The 18,112-nt window shown below is 43.9% G+C and overlaps 1 protein-coding gene across 2 annotated transcripts in view; it reads right to left on the reverse strand.

Annotated features, from left to right (window-relative positions):
* Positions 1-18,112, reverse strand: part of MUC6 (mucin 6, oligomeric mucus/gel-forming) — a 159,696-nt gene that overhangs the window by 72,084 nt on the left and 69,500 nt on the right. For both annotated transcript variants that reach the window (XM_085644897.1, XM_085644896.1), the window contains exons 23-27: positions 16,258-16,368; positions 15,510-15,695; positions 13,758-13,997; positions 11,419-11,575; positions 3,852-3,992 (exon numbers count right to left, since the gene is read on the reverse strand). In XM_085644897.1, coding sequence (XP_085501023.1) covers positions 3,852-3,992; positions 11,419-11,575; positions 13,758-13,997; positions 15,510-15,695; positions 16,258-16,368 — 835 coding nt within the window. The remainder of the gene's footprint in view (positions 1-3,851; positions 3,993-11,418; positions 11,576-13,757; positions 13,998-15,509; positions 15,696-16,257; positions 16,369-18,112) is intronic.

The raw sequence follows: 18,112 nt of genomic DNA on the forward strand, positions 1-18,112 counted from the left end.
CAATGAATAGACATGTAACAGACATGAAAATTGAAAAAAAACATCACCATGTGAGGAGGGGGCGGGGCTTCATGCCGACAAGTGTCACTGTCAGTACTTAATTTGTAAAACAAAATGCCCAGGGCCCACATCAGGAGGTCACTTCCCCCTGCACTGCCCACTGCCAAGTACAGTAACAACACAACTACTAAATATCACACTCCTACAGTTGTGACAATTCTGACTTTTTCAAGCCCCAAAGAATGGCTTTGCCATGAGGAATTTATAATTTTCAACGCATATTGAATTAATAAACAACAGTTGTTGTGCTCGTCTCTAAATTAGACAAACCTTGCCATCATAAGGCAAACTCTCATAAGTGACGGTGCTGACAATTTAGTGCTGGTGCCGAGCGCCAGAAACCACCGGCTCAAATTAAGGCCAGGCACTTTAGTCCCCTGCCCTGAGTAACCTCCTCCCTCTCTGAAAAGGATAAAAGCTTACCAAGTCTGCCGCTGCATTGGCTGCTTGTAGCCTCCAAAGGCGAGCTGGGAACCGACTCAATGCAGGGGTTTCCAGCTCGCCTTCCCCTGCACTATGTGATGCTAGGTTTTCACTAGGTGAACATGTGAAGAAAACCAATAGCTCTGCCAAATTAGGAAGCGATTTTTATGGCTTATTTTATTTGTATATATTCCTTCTTTTTTAATTCTCTTTTTTTATCGTCCATGTGGCACAATGATGGACTTTTACTGATTATTGATGAATCAATTATGTTCGTACTTTTATGATATTTTTATATCGAATAAAGTGTTGTACAATAGTGTATTATACACACTATTGATCCCCGTGAGTTGATAGGTCTCATGCAATACATCACTCTGTTTCAAGGAGGTGGGGCAGAGGTATTGAAAATAATCATTGGAGAGTTTTGGTAGACTAAGTTAGCAACGGGGAATGTCCCATAGCGAGGAGAGCTAGTGCCTCCTTCTTCATGGTGTATGTTGCACACATGCCAACATTACCCATTTGCTCAGAGGGAGTTGCTGCTCACGAGTGACACTGTATATGGTAGCCAATGGTTAAATATGCACATCATGAGATACGAAGAGAAAACATTAATTTAAGGCACAGTCTACTTATTGAAACAAATTTGTTCTAGAGAAAATTATTATGAGGTTTTTAGTGCGTTGCTTTTAGAACAGTGTTTGCAAAAAGGACCAAAATGAAGCCATTTCAAAACCATCTGTGGTCCAGTTCGTTGAGCAACGGAGATATTATTTTCGTGCTAAAAATAATTGCAATTTTTAAAGCCAGCTTGCAATTATTAGTAAAGACCTGGGATGCCCCCCGTTTAAAAATATTTGTTTATAAGGCACTTTGGCGAATTTGCAACACTCCCTGTTCTTGTTGAGTAGACTGTTAAAAAAGAACTATATTATGGAAAGCTGGCTGCTTAGTGGACGTTCTTCAAATAACATTTGCAATAATAGGCCATGCTTTGCATTGTTAAACATATTCATCCCTTTGAATTGCCACTGGAATAAATAACCTTGAGAAATACTTAAAATAGACCAAAAATGCCCCATGACATTGCTTCAAAATCACCATGAACTGGTAGAGTTAAACATATTTCCTATTAGTGCCACAAAACCTTGGCCATGAGTGACGCACACTGCTGCTTCCATGGACTTTATAGGCTACCCAGTGGTTGCCAAATTCTCTCCATCAGTGGAACTAGAGCCTAGTTGTGCAACATCATGCTGTTTATGGATGTTTTATGACATTACCGTGCTCATCCCTCGACATGCAGGTCCACCAACTGCTGATGGACCTCATTTCGGCCAGATTCCTGAAAGTGTTCTTGCGTATGAGGAACAACCAGGCTTATTAACCTCCCTCATCCCAAATATTAAAGTGACGCCTGCAAGGGGAAAGGCCACAGTTTATGCTTCTTTCATAAGTGTGGAAGCTTCTGAGTGACAGGCAGTATCGATTAGTGATGCATTTGTGTTACCTTCCGAACTGTCCTCTAGTAGCAACAATGGGTCATAGGAATTTAAGCCAAGATTGCCACTCCATTGGCAGAGTAGATTCCATTGCTCTCGTTTGAATCGCCATTTAGAGTGCACCTCAACCTATCTCAGGGCTGCTTGTAAGAAAGGGGCGATGTTGTGGTGGTAATAGCAACAAAGCAATAATCAAACTGCATGGAGTTTATTATTTTATGACCTGCAAAGTACCATGTTGTTTAGCTTTAGGTCTTCTCTTATCACAGCAGAAAGAGATCTAAAGACCTCATCAACGTGGAGCATGGAATGGAGAGGACTACTGAGCCTCTCCAGGATCGCAGCGATTTTCCTGCTGCTCGAAGAACGGCATTCGAGCAGCGGAAGGCAGGTAAAATGCCGTGATCCTGGAGAGGCTCAGTAGTCCTCTCCATTCTGCGCTCCACGCCGATGATGCCAGCCTTTACTACTCGTTGGGGTTGGATTTATGAACTCCAAGTGATCGTTCCTCTACGGGTGCATTGACGCCCTGACAACACCTGAATATTGGTACCATAGAGTGTACTAAGTGTCGTCATGTCAGACCCCTATTCCTCCCTTTTTTCAAATTTTGCGCGGTCTTGATGAAACGCCAGAGGATCCACTATGGACCTCTTATAGGCGTGAAACATGTCGACCTAATTGATCGATCTTCCACTACCACTACCACTTAGACAAAGCAGAAGGAAAATACTCCTCCTAGATCAAGAGGCCTTCTCTTGTAACCTTTTTTAACCATACTACACAGACCTTCGAATAAAGTTTTTTAGGGTACCAGTGCAGGATTTTTAAATCACTCACTCTCTTCCCCCCACACACCTGCACTCACCAATGCGGTGTTTCTCCCCAACAAATCTCTGATAAAGAGCCCTCTAGCAGGGCCCATGGGGGACTGCAGCATCACCCCCACAAGGAGCAACGCCCGATGATGAAGCATGATGTCCGCATGGGTGTGTGAGGGCACTCCTCCTAAAAGGAGGAATTCCCCCGCCTTATAAATATCTTCAATCCAAGCCTGTCTGTGAGAGAGTCTCTTTCACTAGTCCTTCGAGCGACTAAATAGGCCCGCTTTCTCTACCCTTCAGGAACAGGCACCCTCCTGTGATAATAAGCACAATTACTCTGCTAACATGAAACTAGTCCTTTTTTTGTCTCCAAACTTGCCTCTGCCTGATTGCTTGTTTTGTTATAAATATTATAGCTCTTCCATGTCCTCTCCCACTTTTCTTTCTTCGGGCCTTTGTCTATCAGCGTGTGTCTCTCTTCTACCACTGTCTCTCACTATCTTAATTTCTCTCTCATCTCTTTTTCATCATCCCAGCTTGACTCTCCCAGACGTTGTGTCACCTAACCCTTCGTACTCGCCTTACCCCTTTGCTTCTACATAATGTCTCTAACTCTTGATTTTCATCAGTTCCTGTTCGCCTTCAGTCCCTCTTTCTTCTACCAAACTATGTCGTCTTTGGAACCTGAATTCTCTCCTAACCCTGGCTTCTCTCCGGATGCCACACTCTCTCAGTTTTCAGTCTTGTCCCAATCAAGACTGCTGGAAGCAATGTTCCTGTCCCCAACTATATCTAGCTTTCGAAATTTGCCCTGGTCCACACTGCATTCAACTTTCCATTCTGTAGTTTGAGCTTTTGTATGCCTGTCCCAGGCCTTTTCTCGCACAGTAACAGAAAAGAGTTTAATTTTATTCAGAAACTAACAGATATAAGGAGCACCTAAGAAAACACACCTTCAGCCTGTCATTCTCTCTGCCTATGTGTGGTACGTACACATGCACCTAGGAATAAGGCCATCATCCGTGGATGACCCACTCACCTTCCGTGTTGGTCCGTGGGTAGCCATGAGGAGGAAATGGGCACTCGCAAGCCTGGTAATGCCAAGTACAGTTCACACTCCTCGATAATACGTAGTTGGTACCATTCTTGTTGTGGGTATTTTCATAGTCACAGTACACAGCTGAAAGTAAAGTAAGGGAAAAATGTAAGCTAGTGCCCGTCTTGACCTCACCTGTCCACAATGCACAAAGGTGTAAATGCGAAGTTTTTACAACACATACGTAACATATGTTGGAAAAACCTACAAGTGCGTTTGAGGTCCTTGCAACAGCGATACCATGTTAAGTGGCTTATATGGATTACTTTTTAGAAGGTTTGAATTCAATTTAGTTGTATATTGTCTCTCTAATGAATGTGTGGAAACAAAAATATTGCATTTTGCCTCTAAAGGGATAGCATCAAGTAAAGCTGCACATGTTTCAAATGAGCCTATGTTACTAAGACACCCTTCTTGAGGAAAACGAAGTTTAGCTGAAGATCTGCCAGATCATAGATTGGCTGGGGTCCCGCTATAAAGAGAAGCATCAGGTACGGACAAGTAAAGAGGTAAGGAGCGGGGAACTTGCACACCAAAGGAGCAGGAGCCACAGAAGAGGGAGCGCCTGATACAGCAGATGAGAAGAACAACAAAAGGACAGCTCCAGGTGAATACACCGGATCAGCATAGCACTCTGAAGAATCAGAATTATGGTGCTCCAATTTGGATTATGAGCCCTGAGGATGCCCATATTGGACGAAACGCGTTGGCTTTATTAATTTAACTGATGGCTGGATTGATTTGACTGCTTCTTTTTTGATGGATCATGGATTGAATGTATTTGGAACTGAAAATTCAACTAAATGAGACTCCCAAGAGACCTTTTTGTGATTGAATGATAATGAATAGACGGATGAAGACTATACTTTTGTGAACTATTGTACAAAGGAACGGCTAATACTTACACGCTCCTTTTACATAGATTTGAACTTTGCTTTGACGTGGCCCAGTGGCAATGGGACCACATTAGGTTGAGTGTGACAGGAACATTATTGAATTTCACAGATTATGCACATGTGCGCCCTTGGCTGTTACCCTCACTGCCAACAAATTGTGTCTATATGTCACAAAGATGCTCAAGTTGTACAAAATATGATATTTTAACTATGTTTGTGTTACAAGGAATTAGATCACAAAATGTATTGCGTCATTATTTATTGCAGAAGCGCTAGACACACAATTACAGGAAAAAAATTAATCTATCTATCCATCTAATCTATCTATCTATCTATCTATCTATCTATCTATCTATCTATCTATCTATCTATCTATCTATCTATCTATCTATCTATCTTTACAAACACACACAGATATGCAGATGTGCACAGTGTAATAAAATATTTTTTATTGTTGTTGCATGTGGGGAGTGGTCATTACTCACACGCGATAAATCCTGAGTTATGAATTCCCTCCTTCAACACAGCAGTAATAAATTTCATATTATACTCTGGGCATCTGCAAATATGCTTTATGCTCTAACATTTTTTCATGTGTATATGCTTTAACAAAATATATTCAGCCAAAACAAGAATGAAACGGGTTAAATGTGTGCAGCAATATAAAAATCACACCGAAGAGAGATTATGATGATTAGAAATGTCGTTTCCCTCTATAAAGTAACTGTAACATGGAAACTGTGAGGCAGTAAACGTGTTTTTCTCCTGTCACTTTTACTGTACTGTGATAATAAACTTAAATTTGACCTTTGCACCGGAGTAATGAAGGCATGAATGTGCTTTTATTCCAAAAGTTGCTATAAATAGTGTGTTGTTGGTCTATCTTTTCGCTAGCAATATATATATATATGCAGGCACACTTTTTGTAATATGTTTTTTATTACAGTTTTCCAGTGTGGAGACGGTGCATGACTCATGAGGGGCAAAGCCTCGGGTAGTTGACGATCCATCTACCTCAAGAATGGTGATAAATAAGATATTGCACTCAGCATAGCTGCATATATTGTTTATGCCATGGCACATTTGGAGTGCATGTGTTTTAAAAAATATATTTAAACAAACCCTAAAGCAAAGGCTTAAATTGGTGCACTGAGGTAAAATCACTTTGAAGAGCAGAGTAACTTTCCTATGCAAGATCACTGTAGCATGTAATGTGTTAGGCAGCACACAGCGCCTTTCTTATGTTAGTCCTGCTGTGTACAATAAAAGAATCGGATTTGTGCACAGTATTTATCTGCGTTTGGTTGGGAGGAATGAGAAGAGTGGGACTGAAAGGGAATGGCCAATGTGTCAGGATTCGATTTTTTTGTTTAATTGTTTTTATTAATATTTTGTAATTACAAACGCAAAGCCAACACAATGTCGTAAAGCATGTCATAAAGTGGCATTGCATACAAAGTCATGCATAGGTACAACCTCTGGATAAGCAGTATCGTATCCACTGTAGGAGAGCTTTTGGGAGAAGGTGACAGGATGGGCAGGGGTGGCAAGCAGTACTGTGCATGGGAGGTATGTTGGTCACATCTGGTGATGGATAATCAGTGTGTACATTGTGTTCAGAGCCCATTATAAAAGAAACACTTATACAATAAAAAGAACAGAGAAACCAAGATGTTTTCCTCACTAGCAAATATGGGGAGTCGTAGAACCCAGGTGTTGGCATTGTAGTGGAAGAATATGCAACAGCAAGTGTGTCATCAGTGAGAGGAAGGAGGAGGGAAAAAGTGGGGGATCCATGGCAGATGTGCAAGGGACAGCTAATACGTGTGCATTCCCCGGGAAGATCCAAGTGGGGGGTGGGGGGGTGGAGGTAGATGGGTGTGGTGATGTGGGACCAGAAGGCTTTTCGTGGCTGGCATTCTTTGCTGTGTTGGCGTGAGATCCCTGGGACATCTTGGCATTCAGTAGTAGATAATGGCGTAGAGGTTGCCATATATCTTTCGGTCTTGAGGTTGGGAGCTTGGAGAGAGGAGTAAAGCTCACTGGTGGTATCTCAATATGTCATCCTGGTCAGACAGTTTTTTACCAGGGGAAGTTGGCAGTGCAGAGCTAGTTCACATTTGGCCAGCAGTAGGGCCATGGCGATGAATCATCTTGTGCTTTTCGGGAGATCTTGTACATAACCCACCAGGGCAAGGAGTGGGTCTGAATCTAGATCAGTTTCCACCATTTGAGTCAGACAGGAGAAGATCTCGCCCCAGTAGTGTACAATGTGCCTGCATGTCCATGTCATGTGTATGAAATTTGCATCTGAGATGTGACATTTGAGACAGTCGGAAGGACTTGTGTGATCATATTTATGTTGGTCGCTGGGGGTGATGTAGGCGCGTCACAGAAATTTGAAGTGAATAAACTCATGACAATGATTAGGACAGACCAAGAGGGTTTGAGCACAGCAGGCAATACACATCTTATCACTCAGGTGCTGGCCTAAGTCCTCCTCCCAGTAGGTCCTGAGTTTTGCATCATGGGCTGGTAATAACGCCATACTGACTTGATACAGTTTCCCTCTAGTCGTCTCCCATCAGGGTAATTTATTACCAGGGTTAAGGGAAAGAAGTCGTCTGGTGCTAGCGGGTATGTAAATATGGCAGCTCCCAGCGAACTGTGCATGTGGTGCATTATGAAATGGTTCATAACTGAGCCTGAGGCAAAGCATGTATCTTTTGAGTGCATCAGGGCATGACCCTCTGGGAAAAGGTCCCAGAAAGTGGGCAAGCCATACCGTGTCAAAGTGCATTTGACCGGGGTTTCGCAGGTGATGGGGAGCTAAGGGTTGCCTAATAGTGTTAAGTCTAGAGATTAGAGTAGAGTGCTTCCTAAAATACGCTGACGTTTCTGCCATGCCCAGCACGTGGTGCACAAGGTTTGGACATTGTTTGGTTGAAGATGGATTCTCCTTGGAAGTATAGAAGCATGTTTGGAGTAGAGGAGTCTAGCATCTGCATGGGACCAATCGATGTGCGTAGTGACACTGCGCTGCCAGATAATATAGGTGTAGGTGAGGTATGCCGAAACCGCTTCTCACTTATAGGAGTACGATCGTGTTCCAGCTTATGTGTAGGCATTTACCAGCCCAAATGAGTTTTAGGAGTTGTCCGTGCAACAACGCAAAGAATGAGTTGGTGAGTAGTAAGGCATATTTAGGAAGAAGTAAAGGAATCAAGGGAGGAGTGCCATTTTTAATTATTACAATCCGTCCAGCCACAGATCGCTGTAAAGGGATCCAGCGGTCTACCTGTTTTGATAGTGTGTCGACCGCAGGGCCATAATTTAGCCACACTACTTGCTCTCTATCTTGTTGTAGGACAATGCCTAGATATTTAACTGGCACGTCATGCCAGGTCAGTTCGCACTTTGTGAGTTTTGTGACAGGAGTTAGAGGGAAGAGTTTGAATTTGGACCAGTTAATATGGAGGGCAGAATGGCCCCTGAATCAGACCACTTGCCGGAGAATTGGGTCTAGGTTTTCTTCTGGATGCCATAAAAATAATAATACGCTGTCCGCATAGAACAAAGTTAGAAGAGGGCCTGGTTTAAGGTGTAGGCCATGATGCATGTGGCTCATGTGGAGGTGTCTGACTTATGGGTTCATGGTTAATATAAAGAGAAAGGGGACAAGGAGCTGCCCTTACCTTTACTACGTGTGAGAGAAACTGGAGTGGTTAGAGAACCATTAACCCTGATGTGGGCCGTAAGGTTTGCGAATAAGAGGTGTGTCAGCGCTGAAAGTCCACGGGGGAATTCCCAATTTGTTTAGCACAGAGAGAAGAAATGACCATTCCAGGGAGTCAAATGCCTTCTTGGCATCCAGTAAGGCTGTCATGGTCTGAGTATCCGGGGAGATTCTATGGGGGACAGAGAAGACAGTGCAAAGTTTGAAAGATGTGGAGCAAAGGGGGTCGAACCTCAATTGCACCGTGGATATGATCTGTTCCATCAGGAGTGCAAGATGGTTGGAGAGGACCTTGGCTAATATCTTGTTATCAAAATTTAGTAGTGATAGGTGTCTGTAAGACCCACAATGTTGAGGGTCCTTGCCTGGTTTGAGGAGAAGGGTTATCACATCTTCCCGTAGAGATAGTGGGAGGGAGCCAGTATTAATGGACTCCTCATATACGGCTAGTAGTCGTGGTACAACGAGGTGTTTAAAATGTTTATAGAATTCACCCGGGAATCCGTTAAGGCCAGGCAAGGGAGTTGATGGCTTGCACTATTTCCTCTCTAGAGAGAGGTTCACTAAGGGACTAGCACTGAGAATTACATAGCCACACCATTGCCTCCTCCTCCAGATAGGCTGTTTGGGCTTTACATTGACTGAAAGTCGGGTAGTGTAGAGGCATGTGTAGTATTGGATATTGTCGCTAGGACCGCCTCTTTGGAGGTGGCCTTTGATCCCCCATCTGTACAAAGCTTGGCAATGTAGGAAGTGCCTCTCAGGGGATGGAGGAGTCAGGCTAGTGTAAGACTGGAGCGCTCGCCTTCTATGTATCTACGAGCCCTAGCATATTTGCCCAAAAAGCTGACCTTTCATCGGCCAGTTCTCTGTACCCAGTCAGCAGCGAGAGTTGGATAAGTGGGTGTGGATCTCCATGGCGTCATGCAACGCTCAAACATCAGTCGGTCAACTATTTCTCAATGCGCATAAGCCTGTTGCAAAGGTCTCTCAGACCTCCTGAGTGCTTGGATTTGCAAGCGTCTCAAATGTGTGCTTAAAAGCCTCCCAGAGGATGACCTGTGAGTCCACTGAGCTCGCATTGATGCGATGATGATCGAAAACTGCCGTATGCAGTTAGGAGCAGAAAAGCACGTCTTGTAGCACCAGTGTGGGGAATTGCCATTGTCTCACCTGGCCACCGCCAAAAGGGATGTGGAATGTGACATGGAGAGTGGAATGGTCTAAGCATGTATGGGGTAGATGTTGGGATGTAACGAGCTATGGACATAGAGTCACAGATAGAAGACAATAATCAATACACAAACACATGTTGTGTTGGGTTGAATAATGAGCAAATCCCAATGTTGAAATACCCTTAAGGCACCAGGCATCTCTTAAAGCATGTGTGCCACAAATGCCCCTTTTAATGTGAAGTGATCTTGGCTTACTGACCGTGCGGGCGCTGTGGTGTTAATGGTGGAGTCGATAAGTAAGTTAAAATCCCTCCTATAATGAGGAGGTCTAAATCACTGCAACCAATCTGAGTGTGCAGCTCTTGAAAAAGTCTGGGGAGCCTGCATTCGGGGCATATATGTTAGCCAATAGTAATGAGTGACCTGCTAGTGTCCCAGTGACCGGGGTATACCTGCCCTGTAGGTCCATGATGGATTGTGTGTGGCGGAATAGAACAGTTTTCTGAAGTAGGGTGCACACCCCTCGGAATAATTCCTGTAACAGGAGAAATAGCACTGTGAGCCCCATGCGGATTCAAATGCGCCGGACCTCTCAGATGGGAGATGTGTTTCTTGCAGAAAGGCGATCGGTGCACCATGAAGCGCCAGTTACTGTACTAGGAAGATGGATGCAGCCATCTGTGCCAGGCAGAAGGATAGACGTGTCTGTTCTTTAGACTGATACTGGGGCTGTGTGAGTTTTTTATTACCCAGGCATAGTCTTATGGAGTTACTTATTGTTCACCTATCTGTAGCTTGCAGTTTCCAGCTTTTCATATGGCTCTGATCAGATTTATGCCAGAATGTCGAGGGACAAATTTCTCCTTACAACAGTATTGCATGTAGGACATTGATTACATTCTATTGTTTAGGTAAGTATTTATAAGTAGGTGTAGATTTAGTGTTCCTATCTCCACATCGACCGCCCTTGAAGGTGCATGTCATCAAGGTAGAAGGATGTGGAGTAAAGAATAGTAAATCTACTTTTACATACACTTGCCGTGACAATATAGTGAGAGTTGATATTCTCCTCTCCATACTGTACTAGTGTAGGGTGATATTAGGTACTCAATTTTGTGGTAGAGTCCCCGACACACTTGCACCCTTTTCTCTTCAGTATCTTAGTTGGCACTAGTGATACCTGAGAATTTGTATGCAAGTGCATTTCTTGCTTAGCTTTTTCTTGTAAGTACTTTGAAGCTATGTTGTGCTGATACATTGTGAGTAAGTTGCATGCAAGAAAAAGTGCTTGTGAAATCCCCGATTATGAAGCGTAAGCACCAACATATGAGCACTTTTTGTGGTTATCATAGTTTTTCAAGAATTATGTGTAAACTAGGCACCTTCACACATCCCGAATGATACCATTGTTTGCAGTGGAAAGAAGGATAAATACGATCTTCTTTGCTAATAGGAATGATAAATGCAGCTGCCATGATGTATCTGCTGTAAGAGGGTGAGTGGGTGTTTAGGTGAAAAACTGATACTTCTGTAGGAAGAGCAGATCTCTACAACAAAGATGGAAGGGCATGCTTATACTCCTCTGTTAGGTGCAGAGACACATACATGGAACATACGCCGACAGAGTGAACTGTTGACTACATGAAAAGACAGCAGCACGTTGCTGGAGGTGAAATCAGTTTCATCCCAATAATGATACTTACGGCAGAAATCAGGTGTCCTCCAGTCAATGCAGACCCCTTTGTCCAAGCACTTCTTAGCGTAGGCAGCGATGGCATCGCACAAGCACTTGCAGTCGCCGCCAGAGTCACAGCCGCAGGCATCATGCAGGCAGGCCTCATAATATGGCCCTTGGTATTCCTGCAGGAACACAATGCAGACTTCATCTCAGACACAGATTCGGGAAGGGAGAAAAGAATAGCAATGAGGAGGCAGGGACCGGAAGGTAAGGCGGTCAGCCAGGGGCAGGCCCTGGCAAGATTTGGAAGGTTTTAGATGAAGCCACATGAAGAGAGGTCTTTCTCTTCTTAGGCAAGCTACTGGATCAGATGGGTAACCAACATCTTCCTGGAACACTCATATCACTAACAAACATCTCCTTTCCACTGATTGCCTCCGCGCTCTAAATCTCAGCCACATTTCTGGTCCTCGAGTTCCGTAGTCTGCCTGAGTGAAGGGAGTCCTCGATGTGGTGGCAAGTTTCTATTTTTGTCTCATTAACAGTGGTGGTTATTGTACTTGCAGTACACGGTGTGGGTCACTGTACTTTTCACTGTGATTGGTCGTTGTACGCTGCGGTTGTGAGTTGCTACAATGTTTCCCAGCAAACAAGGACCACTCTCCAACTGACGGTGCATGCTACAGGTCACCATACTCCAAGTGAGCCTCACCGTCATCTGCTGATTTTCCCTCATTGAACAAACTGTGAGAAACACTTGTCTTGTCTCGGTGCACGCTGTGTAACCGCTCTCTTTTAGAGTACTTTGGGGTCACTATCTTTGCAGTTCATTCCATGATGCTCCTTTCTAGCCAGTAGGCTTCAGTATTAATCGTGTAGTGGATATCACGAGTCACGGTACCTGTGTAGTGCAGTTTGTGGGACGCTAGTCTGATAACAATGCACACCGTGCTTACTGTACTCCGTGTAGCGTGCTCTGTGGCAGATGGTCTTCTTACCAGGGATTCAGCCAAATATTCCCTTGTAGTGCTCACGTAGAGGCACTAATGCAGTGTTACGCTTGGGTTACTATAGCATCAATGCAGTGTAAAGCTTGGGTCACTATAGTAATTTTAGAGTAGACACTGGGCACATGCCCTCCGTGCACTGCGCACTATGAGTCATTGACATCTATGCAGTGCACACATTGGTTTACCTGACCCTTGTCTTGTGTTTTGCAGGACACTGTCGTATTCACAGTACATGCCAAAGATCCCTATACTCATGTGAAATGCTATACTCACGGATCACTATGCCTCATACTGTGAGGCACAACCGTCTTTGTTTCATTGAACTCACATCTAGTAATGGATCACTGTGCCTCACACAGTAAGGCATGGCCATCTTGCAGTGCACACTGTGTCACTGAACACTGACTGAGGGGAAGGTGCAGCGCAGCGGTCAGAGAGGCTGACTCCGGAGCACGGGGCCCACGGTCGTATCTCCCAGGACAGCTCAGCTTACCATCATGTGACTCTGGGCAATAGCTCACTTAATCTCCCTGACAACCGCCAGCACCTCAAACCTGTGAGGGGTGATATGTTCGGGCTTTACAAATGCGAATTATTATTATAATTCACATCTACGCACTGTGCCTCATACCGTGAGCCAAGGCCATCTTTGTAGTGCACACTGGGCCAATAAAATTGCACTGCACAATGTGGAGCATTTTCCACACCTAATTATTACCTTGACATAGGCCAATAACCTCCTTAAATTGCACTGTGGATCACATGGTCCTGCATGTATGCTCACCGTGGTTTACGGGTGCCACAGCGTTATTGTACTCCTTGCAGAGAGCTGTGGGGTTTACCCCATTAATTACGGTGTGGCTTGTGGGTTAAAGGCTCAATTTAATAAGTGCAGCTTGGGTCCTGCCCCCCTCACTGTGCACTAGTACCAGTCACACTGATGTTCTGTTGAGCAAATTAAGAATTCAAAGTGACCATCAGAGACTTGCACTGAAACAAATGGGTAGATGGGTAGATGGCGGTCCGCATACCTAATGCTCTCCTATGCAAAGGGTATTCACTAAGATGTGTTCATGTGCTCTTTGGGGATGTTCCAGACATCCCCAAATGTTCTCCAGAGCCAGTCTGTGTGAATTATTAATAATATCCCTGGTTTAAATGTGATAATATACACAAGGGAATGTCTTGAATTTGCCCATGGTAACATCTTTGTCTGCCAGGGGCGCCCTCTGAGTAGTTCCTATGCCCCGTTTGCTGTCAGCACATTTTGTATCTGGAGACGTAGCAAAGACTTACCAAGAAACCACGCATTGTTGTCTTGCATGTAAAGACGCTAGTGTTAAGCAATCCTTACCACGCTGTGACAGAGTGCGAAGCTTTCGCTGTTGATTATGGCGCAATTCCTTTGCGCCCAGGCGCTGCGATATGGGTTTTTGCTGCAGGGGTCCACAATAATGTTCACGTCGCCACACAACGGGTTCTCCTTCCAGCTGTTGACAAAGTCCAGCATGTTGGGGGCCACGTACTTGCTGCGGGTCTCATAGTCATCCTTCTGGTTCCCATTGTAGTTGCCGCAAAGTCCACAGACGGAGACCTGAAGGTAAAAACACGTAGGGTCAGGAGTTTAGGGAGACTCAAGTTGGGCCTGCATCGGTGTGCTGTGGTTAGGTCCAATAACAGACAGAGGTTTGTCATCTTTGAGTCATCCGGACTAGGCCAAACCACCACCTGCTGTCCCTGGAATAAGCTACAGTTTATGGTGGGAATCACACTGCCAATTTAGCCAGCTCTCCAGATAACCTCGTCACAGCTTATGATTGTCTCTTAACCATTTGTGTTTTTTTTTTATTGCCTTTACTAACAATACTATGTATCTACCTACTATGGCCACAGTGGTAAACAGCAGTGTATTGGTCCCTAAGACTCTCTCCTGTCCTTGCACAGTGGCAAAGACGAAATCTAGTGAGCGAGATGTCTGGTTCCACTCTTTGATACACACAGACCAACAATTTTACCAAGTAGTGACATCTGTGATGGCACAGATCATAAGCCCATTCATTTATTTTTTTTGATAATCAAGTTTATTGGATTCTTTTAGGGAACAAAAATACATTGGTAGCAAAGTAGACACATTATTCAGATACAGTACAAACAAAAGAAGGTGACAGGGACTCATAAGGCACTTGTGAAATGAGTACAACACTTGCTTGTAAATATTCATGTACCCGATACACTCGAGCCCCTCAGATGGGCAGTAAGTTGAACCATTTGCCCCATATTGTGCCAAAAAGTTCGGGGCATCCCCGGGCCTCGAAAAGGGGCTCCTCCTGAGTTCCACACCAATCCACTCCCCTTCTCCATTTTCGCATAGTAGGTGGCTTGGCTTGGGACCAGAGCGCCGCAATATCGCGCTTCGCCACCGCCACTGCGGTTCCCAGGAAGCACCTATCGGCCCGGGATCCATCAAGGCTGTCAAACACCCCAGGATCAGGCGCAGCGGGTCGTGGGGGACCTCCCATCCTAGGGTTTGTGTAAGCTCGAGTTCCACCCCCGAGCCCATTAATTAATAATAAACCCACAAACTAATTGGACCAGAATGCACTCATTTACAATACTTGCCAAGTGAAAGGCCTTTCGCCAAGGGCCGAAGCAATCAACCAGACTCCCTCTATACCTATGTGCTGACAAAGTCTGATGCCTTACTCAGATTATCATTAGTTGACTCAAGTGTTGACCTTTTGGCTAGGTTCGCGCTTCACAACTATCACATACATACCTAAATGCATTCATGCCTTTATATGTACATACATACATGTATGCTAGCTAGCTTGAATTTCCACCTGATTCTCTTCTGGCGAGCATCAATCAGTTCATCATTGGACTATAAGCTATAATTGAACTGCTCACTTAAGTTCAGGGCATGTACAAGTGGAATAAAGAAAGATGGGGTTTCCCTAAAAGTTTTTATTTGGAGCGCCTTATCATCTATTTATGTTTATGTATTCTGGAGTTTACACCTGGGACTAGGCCTATTTAGGTAAACTTTACATTTCTCTCTCAGGAGACCTTTGAGAAGCTCCCCCCTGCCCCAATCAATCATATTTACCTTGCCGATTTTGAAGAGCTTGACGAACAAATTCATGTTCTTGTTCCACAGAAGAGAGATGATGAACTTGTTTGGGATGGTGATGTCAAAGGTCATGAACAGAATGTTTTTTACCACTCGGATATTTGGGTCCGGGACATTTGGGGTGATCGTGTAGTGCTCATTCGAAAGCTGAATAACCGTGTCCTGTAAAGGGAGAGAGTGTTAAAAAGGATTCCTCTAGGATAATCAGGAAGTGTTTTTATCAAAGAAATTGAATGGAAAATTGGTCTTATAGAGAGTAAGGAAGCTAATGGAAATCAGGTGCAAACTATGTGGTGAGTGGGGGGTTAATGAAGGTGCTCTGTTATAGTATACAAAGTGATGTACTCTGCATGAATGATTGATTGGGCTCTGGGATCAATTTATGGATTGTCAACAGGCACAACTGGTCTCGCCCTAGTGCCGACTCTGGTACCTGTACTGCTGTACTTCCAGAGTGCAGGACTACTCACCTCCTAATGTTACAGAGATGGGTACACTTAATCAAACTTATGAGTGTAAGACTCGCACTGTACTAAGTTTGCGGCGAGGAACTTGTATGCTGTTGTATCAGAGGAGGACTCTTGCGGCACTAGTATCATAGTGAAGAACTGATGATGTTACTGGTAGCCACTGACCCATAGAAGATGCGACCCTTCTATATCCGATTGTGAGTGGGAATTTGACAGGGACGAGCAAGCACGCGGACAGGAGTGACTTTACTTACCCCGATGGTAATCCGGATCGCCCTGGAGCAGGTGACGCCCAACCTACCGCAGATGACGTTTTCTGTCACAATTTTAAAGGAGGAGAGAGAGTTGTTCACACCACAGCTGTCCTAGAAGGTCAAAGACATGCATATATTATTAGAGATCGGAAAGATGTATGTATTTATGTATGAATGCAAAGGCAACATAGTGCTGTACGGGGATAAAAGCCAAGATACATTCAACAGGTGATTAAGGGGTAGCTGGATTCTGAGAAGGAAAGAGGATTGTTACTGCGTTGTGATGGAGTGTTCTTCAATGAGGTGTGTCTTCAGCCCCTTCCTAAATTAGAAGACAACACGAAAAACAATTCATAGAGACAGAGAAACAGACAAGCTGAACTCTGTCGTAGGCTTTGATTATTATTTTTATATGAAGGAAGCCCTCAACTGAGTGTTTTTATGTAGAAAACACACTCACCTGACCTACATTTAGGACTTCCAAGGTACAGGGAGGTAACTTTATTTTTCAGAATACCACAACTTGTTCAAGAGACTTGGAAAGCAATGTCATGAGCCCATGTTTTCTTGTGTGCACTTCTGACTAATAGACTATACCCCCTCTCTAGTTTTACGACAAAAGGGTAATCAGATACTTTATATATATATCTTTAACACAACCAAGTTAGATAAAATGAATTAATATGAGTTCATTTAAGAATAACTACCTGCAAAATAATTAATTCAGCTAAACAATTAGGCCTCAGGGTCTCCTGGGTTAAAAAATCCGGCTAGAAGCAGAAAAAACTGTGCCTTAGACGTTTGGCTCAACTCTGGTTTGATTTAATCAGCCCATGAGTCCAAGAAGAAAGAAGAAGCCAACCCCAGGCTCTAGTTTTATTTGGCTTACCAACTTCAATGTATTATGAAATGTTATGAAGCATCTCAGAAATGCTGGTCGGGCTGGAGGGGACTCAGTCACATTCCGGTGTGTGATAGTCTATAAACCAGAGGACCAATACCCTAAATGGTGAATTTTCAGAGACACAGAATGACAACGTTCAATGTCACGGTGATGCCTCAGAGGATGGAATGACTTCCCCTAACAACATCTCATTCTCCTACATAGCACTTCCACTTCACATTTTCAGAATTAATACATCCCTTTTCATGCCCCTCAAGGAAGTTCTTACAGTGTTGTAAATATGTCATTTATACCTGTGCAATCCTAATCCTATTGTGTTTTTGATTCTTGTGTGACTGCCATCTATTGTTTTATTTTACTTTTTCATCTATCTCGTTTGTATCTGTAACGTGTAAGTATGTACATTTCCTCATGTAACGTACTTGGTTATATTGTGAAGCGCTCTGACACCTTTGGGTAAAGTCGGCGCTATATAAAATTGCATTAAATAAAATAAACTAAAATAAAATAAATGGCACTTTAAGAAGAAAAACACCAGACTACTGCATGTCACCTTCAAGGCCGAATGAGTTTGGAGGGGGCATGCATCAGGTTTCTATGGCCCAATATGTGTCACGATAGATGAAGTGACAATTGATGTACAGTCCGGTGATGGTGTCCACCAATCTAACTGTTACCTGGACCCAGTACATGCAACGTGCACACTGCTCCAGACCTCAAAATCACCATGACTGATGCTTTCCCACTGTCATAAACACTGCACAATTTCAGATTTTCCAACTCTGAGAGAAATCACGAAAAGCCTCTAAATCTAGTCATCATTTCGCCATAGCTTGGGTTGGCGGTGGCTGTGGTATGAACTCGGTGGCCTGATTCATTTGCAATTTAATTTCAAAGCAAAACGCATTGATGTCTGCCCTGTCAGGGGGTTGGGCCCTGCTCGCCACTGCC

Source organism: Triturus cristatus, chromosome 3_1 (assembly GCF_964204655.1).
Source record: "Triturus cristatus chromosome 3_1, aTriCri1.1, whole genome shotgun sequence".
In the NCBI taxonomy this organism is placed as follows: Eukaryota; Metazoa; Chordata; class Amphibia; order Caudata; family Salamandridae; genus Triturus; species Triturus cristatus.